The sequence below is a fragment of the Sturnus vulgaris genome, chromosome 14 (assembly GCF_052056855.1).
Source record: "Sturnus vulgaris isolate bStuVul1 chromosome 14, bStuVul1.hap1, whole genome shotgun sequence".
NCBI classification, from domain to species: Eukaryota; Metazoa; Chordata; class Aves; order Passeriformes; family Sturnidae; genus Sturnus; species Sturnus vulgaris.
The window spans coordinates 3319254-3332246 of record NC_142256.1 but is presented as its reverse complement, the minus strand read 5'-3'; the positions used below and the strand labels follow the sequence as shown (position 1 = coordinate 3332246).

The following is a 12993-nucleotide window of genomic DNA, read 5'->3' as shown; positions in this document are numbered from 1 at the left end:
TTCAGTTTCTGGTGAGAGGAATGATGGATTTGTCTTTACAAACGAGATAAAACCAGCACTGAGAGATCAAAGAAACAATGGGAAGGATTCCACTGATTGATAAATGGAATAAAAAAAAGATATTTGCCTTTACAAACAAACTGCAGGTTTGCTGAGAAATGAAATTGGATATTGAAAGGTGAAAGAAGCAATGGGGAAAATCCATGAATTCTGTAAGAATTAAAAATGCCAAGGGAGGGTTGTACATTCGAGGGGAATCTCAGGGATCAGGGGTTGGGAAGTCTGGGCCTCTCCAGTCCCTCAGCAATGGGGAAAGAGAGAGGGAAATTGGGATAAAAAGGGAGGGGAGTCCCCCAAAAATCTGAGAGCTCCCAGGGGAAAGCCCCACGGCCTCTCCTTTATTCAATAAAGTAAAAAACTCCTCTGCCTCCTTTTTGGACACGAACCTCTGGTGTTTGGGGGTTCATTTTCCTGACACTGGGATCCAACAAGGGATCCCTTTGGCTGAGCTGTCCCTGAGCCACAGCCAGGCTCACCCCACCTGTGTGAGCACCCAGAGGATGCCTGGGGAAGGCTGTTCCAATAAGGGACAGAGATTAAAAACCCTTTTTATCCCAGTATGGAGCATCAGGCTGGGCGTGGGAGGGATCTCCGTGTGCCAAGTGAGATGGAGCTGGAAACCATCTGACAGAGAGGTGAGGGAGGTCACCCATTGCCCTCTGCCTGGGGAGCCTCCTGTGTTTAATGCTGGCCGTGCTGCAAAATCAGATTATCCCAGGAAAAGCAGTTTCCAATCTATTTTTTTCTCCCCTGGATAATGTATCAGCCAACCTTTCACATTTCACTCCCGGGGATTTGTGGTTGTGCTGCGTTTGCCGTTTTCACCGCCGAGAGCAGAATGTGAAAATGGGACTGGAGGTAGGAATGAACTCAGAAATGGCCAGAAATGGTCAGAAATGGCCAGAAATGGCCAGAAATGGTGCAGGGAGGCTCTGTCCTCACCTGGGACAGGAATGAATTCCCAGGGTCAGAAATGAAACTCCCAGAGTCAGAAATGGTGCAGGGAAGTTCTGGGCAGAGGCTCTGTGCTCACCTGGGACAGGAATGAATTCCCAGAGTGAGAATTTGAATTCCCAGGGTCAGAAATGGAGAGAGAGGCTCTGGGCAGAGACTCTGTGCTCACCTGGGCTCATTCCAGGGGCATTTTTAGCTGGAGGTGCTGCTCTTGTCTTGCTGGAGCCAAGCAAGGCAGGGCAGGGTGTGAGGAAGATGAGCAGGGTGTGAGGAAGATGAGCAGAGCTGTCCCATGCCAGGACAGCCTGTCCTTGCCCTGTGGCTCACACAGGGGATGTGCTGCTGAGACCTCTGTGAGCTGCAGGATTGTTCCACCACCCCAAACCATGCCAGGGAACCTGGGGAGGGATGCTGGAGGAGCAGGGTCACCTCCACAGGGGATGGCAGGGACAGCTGTGGCACCCAGGACTTTCCCTGTGGCTCTCACAAGGAGCTTTGCCATGGTTGTGACACGGGGATCTCTGCTTGCTTTTCATTTTGTGTCCCTTGTAGCCCTGAGCAGGACCAGCACTGTTTAACAGGGAGGAGAGGAGAATGTTCTGTGAATTCTGTGAATTCTCTTAAGTCTGGGCACTGGAATTTGGGCACTTCAGCCCACCGGGTCTCCCACCCCACCCTGGGCAGGCTCTGGGTCCTGGTCCTGTGGTTTGGGGACAAAGGTTGGGGAGCAGGGCTGTGGAAAAGAGGGGCTGCACTGCCAGGAACGTGCCTGGCTCTCCCTTGCAGCATCCAAACACCTTCATAAAGGCATGAACCTGCTCAAATACATTCAACAAATATGGGAGTGGAGCAGATCCTTTCTCCTCATCCAGCACAACGTGGGGCTGTGCCCAGCTTTGCCTCCAAAAATTCGAGTCTGGCTCAAAAGGGACCATGGGAGCTCAGGAATATTGTGAGGTCTCACTCTGCCAGGTTGGCATGAGGTGTCCTGCCCTAGCACACCTGACCTTGCCCCCACGATTCTCTCTGTTTTGGCCTCAAAATGTTCTTTCCCCAGCCCCCTGAGCTGTGGGGTGGCAGAAGGGGCACAGGCTGTGTTTGTATGAACCCTCTGTCACCTGCCAGCAGAGACCAGATGTGTGTGTGGCACTGGAATTCTCCTCCCATCCTCTCTGGGGTAGAAAAGCACTGAAATTCCACTTTGCTTATTCTGTTCTTCAGCTCCCGAAGCCAAAATAAACTTTGGGCAAGAAGTAACTCAGAAGCAAAACCAGAATAATTGAGAAATACTTTTCTTTCTTTTAGCAAGAAGGGTGTCAAATGTTGTAACAGCCCCAGGACTCTGCAGTCAGGACAGAGCTCAGGCTCTGACCCCAGACCCTCTGACAGTTCCACACTTGTTATGAGAGCCACAATCCAGAGTCAAAAGCCCAGTTCAAGACCCCCCCCAAGCCTCAAGAACAACTGAAAGCACAAGAGGAGAGAAATAATTTTGTTTGAAACCCCAGGATTTTTTAAGTCCTGGCTGAGGTCACAGCATCAGAGCAGATCCTGGGGGGAGCAGAATCCTGGGAGAGCTACAGGGACCCAAACCCCCTCAGCTGGCAAATCAGTGACATTTGACAGACAAATCTGAAGCTGTTGGCCATATCCTGGAGCATTTCTGCAAAGCTCAGCACAGTCAAAGAGGGGGCTGTGAAATACCTCAGCACCAGGGAAGAGCCTGTGCCAAGGCTCAGCCCATTCCCACTGGGAATTGGCTCTGCCTGGAAACCAGAGGGGACTCAGAGCCAAGAGCAAGGATGGGTTTGCCTGGCAGTGTCTCCTCCTGCAGAGTTTGGGGCTTTTTTTTTCTGTTGGTTCTCAGCTCAGTGTGATGTTCCTCCCTGTGTGTGCCATCCTGAGGGTGTTGAGGAATAGCAGCACTTCCCAAATAAATGGAAAAATAAATGGGAAAATAAATGGGAACTGCAGGGTTGGAGCTGCCAGCTGCTCTGCTCTCCCAACATTTCATGGAATGGCAGCTTGGAGATGCTAAATAATGTCACCCAGAGCCACAGGAGTGAGTCTGGCTTGGCCAGACTTCAACTTCTTGGACCTTGGGGATGGAGCAGCAGTGCCAGGGCTGGGTCTGACCCAGCACTGCTCCAAAGTCTCAGCCAGAGCCTGTAGGAAGGGCCAGGGGCTCCAAGGGCATCCCAGCACCCTGGTGGTGTCTGGGCAGGATCCCCTCTGGAAGGGCTCTGTGGTGCCATGGGGTTACCTGGGCTCTGCTGGGCTCCTCCAGGAGCTCCTGGAAGAAGTCAGAGACTCCCAGGTGGGAGTGGGTCACTCCCCACGTGTGGACACACACATTTAGAGAGCTGGGGAATCACAGCTTGGAAATCCTTTCCAGGCCTGGATTTCTCCTGACTCTCAGCTCCATTCCCAGGCTGACAAGCTGACTGCAGCTTCAGTTAGGGAGGAGTCTCCCAGGGTGACAACACGGTGACAAACAGAGTGGAATTCATCACCAACATTAACCCCTGGTGTCTGTCCCGTGGGACACATCCTGAGGTGCTGTCCCAAGGATGTTTTTCCCAATTGTCCTGTCCTAGCTTCAAATAACATCATTTAAATACAGAATGTCTATACAATAAATTGTGTGTTTTGCTGTCCTTTCTCTCTCTTTGCAGCCCAGTAACCACGGCAGGTAAAGAACAATGTACTGGGATGGCAGCAGAGAGGTGGGGGCAGGAAAATCACTGCCTCGAGCAGTTCAAAAGTTAAAGCCCAGGGTTTCTCTTTGTGCCAGAGACCTTATCTCCCTGTCTGCTGCAAAAACTGCCCGTGCTGGGAGCCCAGTGAGGATTTCTGGCTTACTGAGCTCGAGGCACAGGAGAAAGAAAGAAATTTGAAGAGCAGGAGGGGAAAGAAAACACAGCTTTAATGTCAGAGCTTTGGAAGTGGAGATCCTTATCAGGGCCTGGCTTCTCCCCTCCTTGATTATGTTACTCTGAATTTGGACAAAACAAGAAGCCTGGCCAACCTCTGGTTCTTCTCAGTTTCACTTTCTGAACATTGTAGATGAGCACTCAGGTTGTCCCTGGGGACATTTCCTGCGCCAGGAGAGGATGAGAGAGCCCTTTGTCACTGCTGTCATTAACGGGGACAAAATCACAGATTCCCCTGGGAGCATTTCCCCAACCACCCAGCCTGGGGTTCAGCTCAGGTGCAGGATTTGGGAATGGTCATTTGGGAAACCCAAGTTTTCAATTTGCCTTTAATATCACAGAGCTGCTCCCCAGAATTATTGTTTTCTCCCATTAATTAAAATGTAATGTATGAGCTCACCCATCAAATTATTTCCCAAGGATCTGACTCCTTCCACTTTTCTTTGTGTGCAAAATCCTTTTGACACAGATCTGTTCTCCTAAATCTGCAATAGTTCAGTAATAAAGCTGGCTCCAAACACTGCTGGCACAAACGCAGGTGTCAGAAAAGAGAGGAATAAAGGAAACAAAAACAAACTGAGGGCATCTCCCTACTGAGGATAAATACAGCATTGTGTGGGCCCCCAAATTAGGAACTATTTACAAAACAAAGAGTTTGCCTCGAGTGCATTGTGCTGCTCTGATGCCACTGAATAGCCCTTCTAAACTAATGATGGTTTCTTCTTCTTTTTTTTTTTTTGGGTCAGGTCTTGCTGAGGAACAGCATCTTAAAAAACCAACGCTGAGCATTTCCGGGGAACAAATGGTCATCTCACCAGGAGACACCCTAAAAATAAAATGCTGGTAAGGATTGCTCCAAAAGATGCTGGATTTTTGTCCTGGTGGGAGCTGGGGCTGTGTGGAGGGAGTTGGATGGGCTGTGACAGAGCAGGGAGGAGAGTCTGGGGTCAGCTTGGCCAAATTCTTTGTGTTGTGTTGTTCAGGGGCCAAAGCAAAGCCCTGAGTCAGCACAGGGGAGAGCTCATGGGATGTGCTGTGCTTGAGGATGTGGCTGGAAATCCTCTCTGAAACAGGGGCAGATTTATCTCCTCACAGCTAAAATCTCTCCCCTGCTCCCTGTCCATGAGGAAAAGACAAAAATTATCACCAGGAGCTGCCAGCTAACCCATCACAAACACTAAAATAATCAGAAGTCACTGTGGGTACATTCAAAGACCCAGCCTGTTTAAACAGAACATGTTCTTTACATCAAATTTAATTTTTGGTTTGGTGAAAAACCAAAGTGCTGCTGCTGTAAATCATGGCAGTGTGTGCCAGCAGCCATGCAAGGACCTGCAGGATTTTGGTGATGGTGATGCTCTGGGAATGGGGATACAGCTGATCCACTAGGAAGGAGCAAACCCAGAGCACTCTGCTGTGCCACAAACCTGAGATGGGTGGAGGTGTTACTGGTTCTGAGTGGGATTTTCACACTTCACTACTTCCAGAGGTTGTATCTCAGGTTTTTCCCTGAGACTGTTGTAGGAAAAAAAGGCTCAAGGTAACACAAACTCTCACAATTCCTCTCTCTCTCTCTCACACACACACATGGATTTTACACCTTCTTGCAAGGTTCTCTTGGCTGGAGCCACTACCTGGATGGTTTCCTGCTATAGAAGTTACTGAAAACAGTAAAAAAAAAGCAGTGGGAAGGTGAATTGAAGCTTTAGGTTATGCTGACACGTCCCCTCTGATTTTTGTCCCAGACTATTTAATTCTCTGTTATAGTGTAAGGTGAATGGGCTCACACTGTGTAAATTTGGGATGTTTTCTGGAGTGCAAGGCAGCTTTTTTTTCCAAATCCCTCCAGCTTGCCATGTGGCTTACGAGGTCACAACAACCTTCCAGTGGTATTTTTAGCTTGGCAAAGAGCAAACATGATGGCTATAAAGTCTGAGCAGTCCTTTAACATCTCAGTGGTGATCTCCATAAAACCTGCGTGGACTTGAAGTCCCTGGGGTGCCCCAAGCCATTTAAATCAACATTTCCCAGCAGTTCTCCATCCCCCACTTTTTTTTAATCTGGAGGAGCACCCTACTTTTCTCGTAAATAAATTATTGAATAATAAATAAATAATTTAAGGGGTTATAAACACTTCAGCCCCACGTTGCTTTATGGATGCAAAGCAAGAAATCCCCATGGCAGGCGTGAGAAACACAAAAGGATGTGAGCATGGGGTGGGACAAGGGACCAGGGCCTGGAGCACTTCAGCTGCTTGGCTCAGGTGACTCAAAACCTGGGAAGAGAAGGGAAGAGTGAATTCTGAATGCAGGATTCCCTGGCTCAGCCCCTGGGGGGGTGTCTGCCCCCCTGCCTCCTCTGCCACACTCAGGGGTCAGCTCCTGGAATTCTTTGTGCTTCCAGGGACAGCAGCCCCAGCAGTCTGTGGCAATGTCCACCCTCCCTTCAGCTCCGGGTTTTGGAGGTTCTTGGCCAAGATTTCCTGGTTTGTGGCACTGAGGCTGAAGCTGCTGCTGCCACTTCCCTGTGGCAGGGTGTGAAAATCCCGAAGCAGCAGCCAAAGGCTTCCCCTTCCACCAGGATGATGGATGGAGGGGGAAAAGGTTTAGGGAAGCACAGATATGAAATGCCAGTGCTGGGGTGGACACCAGAGGGGCTGTGGGTGACAGGGACACAGGGCCAGGGAGCTGTGAGCCATGAGAAGTGGCTCTGGTCCCTGTTCCAGCTATCCCAGTGCTGGAGTCACGGGTGACGTGGGCAGGGTGGGGACAGAGCTCTGGGTGCTCGGAAGGACAAGGGGAAGCTGCTCTGACGTGGGGTGGGGCTGTCCAAGCCACCAGAGCATCCAAGAACCAGGGTGAGGCTGCTCAGCAGGGAGGATATTCCCACTTTTCCCAGTGCTCTCCTTCAGCCCTATGCTGGGAATAACCTCCAGAGCCCAGCTCCACGTCAGCCCCTGGGCAGGAAGGCGACAGAGGGACGGGCAGGAGCCAGGGCCAAGAGGATGTTTGTGGAAATGTCACTGGATGTCCTGGCAGACGTGCTCTGACTGCACCTACTGCAGGCCAGGGGAGCTCCAGGGTTCTTGGCTCACTGGGAATTTCAGTGACACTTTGGACATTGCCACCTCAGCCCTGGGTCAATGTCTGGGCCGGATTTCTCACTGAGAATTTCACAGCTACACAATTTTGGCATTGCCACCTCAGCCTTGTGTTGGTTTCTAGGCTGGATTTATCCTTGGGAATTTCAGTGACACTTTGGTCAATGCCACCTCAGTCCTGGGTCAATGTCTGGGCTGGATTTATCCTTGGGAATTTCAGGACACTTTGGGCATTGCCACCTCAGCCCTGGCTCAGTGTCTGGGCTGGATTTCTCCCTGGGGCTCTCCCTCCTTCCTCAGCCCAGCAAACAGCAGTGGGAATTCTCTGGGTGGGAATGGAGAGCCAAACCCCTGTCCTTGGGAAGAGTGGCTCCTCTGCAAACACACACAGAGCTCTGCAACACCAACTTCTTCCCCAGGAAAATCCTCAGGAGATGATCCCTCAACCCACACTGAAAACCTCTTTTCTCCAAAAACCACCATCATCTTCATCTCCTGGGCCTGTGGTAGCTCAGGTGCATCCCCAGAGCCCCTGGAGGGGGCTCCAGGAGCTCCTGCTGCCATGACCTGATGCTTCCAGCACATCCAGCTGGGATTTAGAGCAGCTGGGAGCTCTGGGTCCTGCAGCAGGTGACACCCAGACCCTGCTTTTTGTGCTGAACTCCATGGAATTGCATTTTTCACGAGCTGTGCTCGGAGATCTGACAGCAGAGGGGTCAGGTGGGGGGAATGAGCATCCTCTGCCCTCCTGCCTTCATATTCTGGCTGCTGTCACAAAAGGAATTGGAAAAAATGTGTCCTGAGCAGATATTCCCAGATTTGTAACCTGATTAGCTTCAGGCCCTTCACAAAAATCAAGACTGAGTCACTGCTGATTAAGCAAGAAAGGTGATGCAAAATTCCATAAATATCCTCTTCTCTCCATGCAGCCTCAGTGCAGGAAAATATACATTAACTTAGCTGTTAAAATATGCAAAACCCTCAGCCTGGCACAAACATATAATTTTATCTGATGCTTTCTAATGTTTGAAGTGGCTAAAACACAATATTATAAAAACAAACTTGTGTTGAGGCATCAGTGTGTTAGAAGAGAAATTCAACTTTTCTCCAGGAGCTCGCTGCTGGAGTTCCCATGGAGTATTTCAGGAATGGCTGGGGACCAGTGTGGGGTGACCCAGCTCAATTTCTGATGGGTGGAAGTGTAAACACCCAGCGACTTTTACAATTTATTTGGGAATGATGAGGGTAGGAGCACTGGGAATGATTGGTTGGAAAGAAAACTCAGCTTTGCCTGAACTGTAAGGGATGGGGGATCCCATACTGGCTCTTTAAAATGCTGTTTATTGTATCCAGAGGATACAGCAATTTATTTATTGTTTAAAATGCTGTTTATTGTATCCAGAGGATACAGCAATTTATTTATTGTTTAAAATGCTGTTTATTGTATCCAGAGGATTCAGCAATTCAGGGCTTGTGGGTGACAGAGCCCAGCCCTGTCACCTCAGCTGTAGGATTGTCTGAAGCCACTCCAGTTCTGGTTACAATGCATTATAAACTTTTCTTTTAATACATAACAACCAATCAATGCCTTTACTATTCCCTATAGCCTATCATAACCACTAACATTACATATTCCTGTTACTATTCTCCAATCACAAAAAGTTAATGTGTTACAGTTTAAGCTAAAAGTTGTTTTTCAGTTTTCTTGCAGAGGAAAATTCTGAGACCTTTTTTCTACTTGCAACATTGGCTTTCTTGTTTGCCTGTAAAATCTTTTTGCTTGGTAAAAACATTTTCTGTTGGAGGTGGATTTATCCTTTGCTCTGAGCAATAAAAACCCTTTCCAACTCACAGCTAACACAGCCTTTGCTTTCTTAGTTATCCAGCAAAACTGGCTCAGCAATTGTTTTCTTTTATATCAAAACTTGTTTTCATTTCTATTCCTTTTTCAGATTCTACATTCAAAGATCTTTCTGTTTTATATACATACCTGTGAGACTTTCTTGTCAAATCCATCCCAGCACTGAGCCCTGTGTGATTTGGGTGTGTTGTGCTGGTAGAGGAGCCCTGTCTGTTATGCATACATATCTGTGAAATTTCTTGTCAAATCCCTACCCATCCCAGGGCTGAACCCTGTGTGATCAGGGTGTGTTGTGCTGTGTCTTGGTTTGAAAGGCAGGTGTCTGCCAAGAAAGGCAGGAGGCTCTTTATAAAATGGAGAATGTAAACCCCTTTCCTCCAAATTATTATCATCTTGAAATTAAGGGGCTCTCAGGCAAAGCTATGGGAACAGGAATAACAGTTCTTTGCCAGGAAAATGCCAATAGCAATGCAGTATTGCAGAGAACAAACCCAGAGCAGGGGCAGAGGGAGAATCCAAGGTGCCCCCGTCAGTCAGTCAGGGTTGGTGCAGTCCCATTCCATGGTGGCTGCATCCTCCTGCAGTGACAGATGTGGTTCTGCTGGAGCAGGGCTCCTGCACAAGGTGCACTTTTCCTCCAAAGCTGCAGGGATGATGTGCAAGGCTCTGGTTTTCCTCTGGGATCCAGTGGGAAAAGGCTGCTCTGCTGTTCCAAATCTCCCCTTTGATCTGGGTAGGAAATGCTCGGCTCCTGCCCTGGCTGGAGCATCTCCCAATGGGATGATGGAATTTGATCAGCCCTGCCCTGGGACTGCATGGCCATGAACAGGAGAGATCTCCTGGAGGGAGGATGGGCTGTGGGCAAGAGAAAGAACACTGCAACAGCTGGGTGAACAGCTGGAACATGAACAGCAGAGATCCCCACAGAGATCAGGATCACTGCCACAGCTGGGTGAACAGCTGGAACATGAACAGCAGAGATCCCCACAGAGATCAGGATCACTGCCACAGCTGGGTGAACAGCTGGAACATGAACAGCAGAGATCTCCCTGCATATAAGGGTCACCTGGTTTAACAGATACTCACTTTTGGTCACATCCTGCATTGCAACCCCAGCCATGCTGGCAGGGGAGCCCTGTCTGTTACACATCTGTGCACCTTTCTCATCAAATCCATCCCTCGGCACCCCAGCACTGAACCCTGTGTGATTTGTGTGTGTTGTGCTGGCAGGGGAGCCCCATCTGTGAGCTGGCAGCTGAGGGACGACAACCCCCGGCTCCACGAGAGCCCCTGCCGTGATGTCCTCGGGCTGAGGTGCAGCCAGATCACCCTCAGGAGAGCCATGGTCAACGACACTGGCTACCTCAGCTGTGCCCTCAGCAGCACCCCCGAGCACCAGGGACCCCTGGCCAGGATCTATGTCTTTGTCCAAGGTAAGATTTTCATTTTTTAAATTGTGCTGGGCTGTGGCTGCGTGAAGGAGAACAAGCAATGCAGGGGTTTCCACCTCTCTGCTGGCCCAGGAGGAAGCAGCAGCTCTTTTTATATTTTATCTATTTTATCTATTTTATCTATTTTATCTATTTTATATATAAAATAGATAAAATAGATAAAATAGATAAAAATATTTTATGTATTTATGTATTATTTTATACTATATATTTTATTTTTCTTTATTTATATATATAATATATACTATATATTATATACTATATAATACATAATATACAATGTATACTATATCATATATTATATACTATACACTATATGCTACATACTATATATTATATAATATATAATACATTATATAGAATATAGAATATAGACTATAGAATATAGAATATACAATGCATACTATATACTATATAATATATACTGTATTATACATTATATAGCATATAGTATATATTGTATATTCTATATTATATAGTAGATATTATATAGATTTAATTTATATTTTTATATAGAGTATAAATATATATATAAAATATAAATATATCTGGGTTTTCATGGCAGATGGAATGTCAGGGACATGGATGTGAGAACCTCTAATGCTGGTGGTGTTTTAATTAGTACTTAATTAGGTTTGTTTGGAGTCTCTTCTGTTTTCACTCTGAGCCAGGATTAAAAAACACACAAAGGAAATGGATTTTTTCATGGTCGGGCTTGGTTGTTTATTATATTTTATTAAAAGTACAGAAAGTTCAGCAACACTTCTGGCTACCAGCTAGAAGTGAGCAAAATGGAGAGAGATCCAGCTAACTACAAGGTCTCTTAAAGCTAAACAGTCCAACAGAGAAATAACACCTATATTATTTATACTTTTCACCCAATAATTAAATTCCTGTGACTCTCAGTGCAGCACTGACTGTCCAATCAGAAATTACTGCCTTGAAACCATGAAGAAGGAAGATGAACACTGAAAGAGACACCTAAAATTCTTCATCTTGTCCTGTACCTATTACTATATTATATAAACCTCAAATTTAAAGCTCTTCACCATGTGAAAGCACACACTTTTTTTTTAACTACACACCTGTGATTTTAATTCCATCACTCAAATTTGGAAGCCTTCTCCAAGGCCTCAGGTCCAAAGCAGTGTTCTGCAGAGCCAGAAAGCACAGAAAGCTCAAAAACTCCAGATTTCTGGGATCCAACAAAAACCAGAGATTACCCATCCTGATCATTTCCAGCGTTTGAAATCTGGATTGCCCCATCAGTTTATTGTTCCAAGTTACAGATACTTTCTTGAACATCTTTTCCTTTTAAGACTAAATTCTTCAATCCTAAAGGGTTTTGCTGTCTTGGTGCTTTTCCAAAGATTCATCCTGAATGCCCAAGCCTTCTCTCTTTCCCTTCTTCCCTAGGAATTCCTCCCCCTCCTACACATTTGTCCTTACATCTGTGAGACATTCCAAGCAGAGCTGGGTGACTTCACTGGACACATTTTTACTGTAAAAAGTGTCATTTTTGTTCCCTTTGAGCTGCCTCTCCCCAGAGTGTCAGAACCACTGAGTTCAGATCCAGGAACAAATGGAAGCAGGAACTTCAGAGGAGAGTGATCCTCTGTGTTAAAATGAATGCAATTATTGAACAGCCATTCCAATAACTGGGAATTGTTGTTAGAATATTCCCCCAAAATGCTGGGGTTTTTTGTTCAAATCTACTTGACAAATGCATTACTAAACCCTGAATCATCTTGGATCTTCCTAGCTGAGATTGTGACTCCTCAGAGGAAGGAGCTGACTTTTAGTGCCTTGAATAGGAGATGACATGAACTCCTCTGGTGCTGGACAGGCTCAGCCTTCACCTCCCCACAAATACTCATGTGGATGAATTCATTTCATTTTCCTAGTAAAAGCTAAAATGTGGTTCTGTGAATCCTCTTACACAAATGCTGCAGAGGCAGTGAGTTTGTGTGCTGGTATTTGATGAGTGCTGCAAACCTACGCCTCCAGAAAACACAAATCCTTGCTGCCAGCTCTGACTCAGGGTCTCAGGCTGCTGCCAATGCTGGTGACCCAACACCAGGAGTGATTTCCATCTCCCAGGGCACTCTGATATGCCCACACTGCCAAATTCAGCTTTTGCACCTCCAGGTGAACACACCTGCTCGATTCATGTGGGTGACACTTTCCTGCCTGTTGAACACAGTCCCTTTTTACCCTTATCCTGCTTTCCCAGCAAGTTTTCCTCTAATTGGAAAGTGGCTTCTTGGCATTTCTTCTTAGTTCCTGAAGTCATTTTTTTTCTCCCTTTCTATTTCCTCTCTCTGTTTTTTTTTTTTTTTTTTCTTGGTGCACTGGTTGCTTTATCCACCCCTGGTTCTTGTGCTGAGCTGTTTCCTTTTCTCATTACACCCAGCTCAGATACCCCAGGTCCAACATTGTTAACCCAGCCTGTCCCATGCTCCAGGAAACTCCATTTTCTGTGCCCTGGCCTCCTACCCAGCCCTTCATTACTCTGTGGCAGGAGCACGTGCAGGAAACCTTGTGGATCTTTTGGGACTGCCTGAGCACTTTCCTGAAAAAAAAATATCCCAAGTTATGAAAATGCCTCGCTGGGGATGCTCTTGGAACAGAGCT

General features: G+C 47.1%; 1 protein-coding gene across 3 annotated transcripts in view; it reads left to right on the top strand.

Moving 5' to 3' along the window:
• LOC106853713 (vascular endothelial growth factor receptor kdr-like) overlaps positions 1–12993 on the top strand; it is a 134207-nt gene that overhangs the window by 33223 nt on the left and 87991 nt on the right. For all 3 annotated transcript variants that reach the window (XM_014877140.2, XM_014877139.2, XM_088172974.1), the window contains exons 2-3: positions 4694–4790; positions 10139–10341. In XM_014877140.2, coding sequence (XP_014732626.2) covers positions 4694–4790; positions 10139–10341 — 300 coding nt within the window. The remainder of the gene's footprint in view (positions 1–4693; positions 4791–10138; positions 10342–12993) is intronic.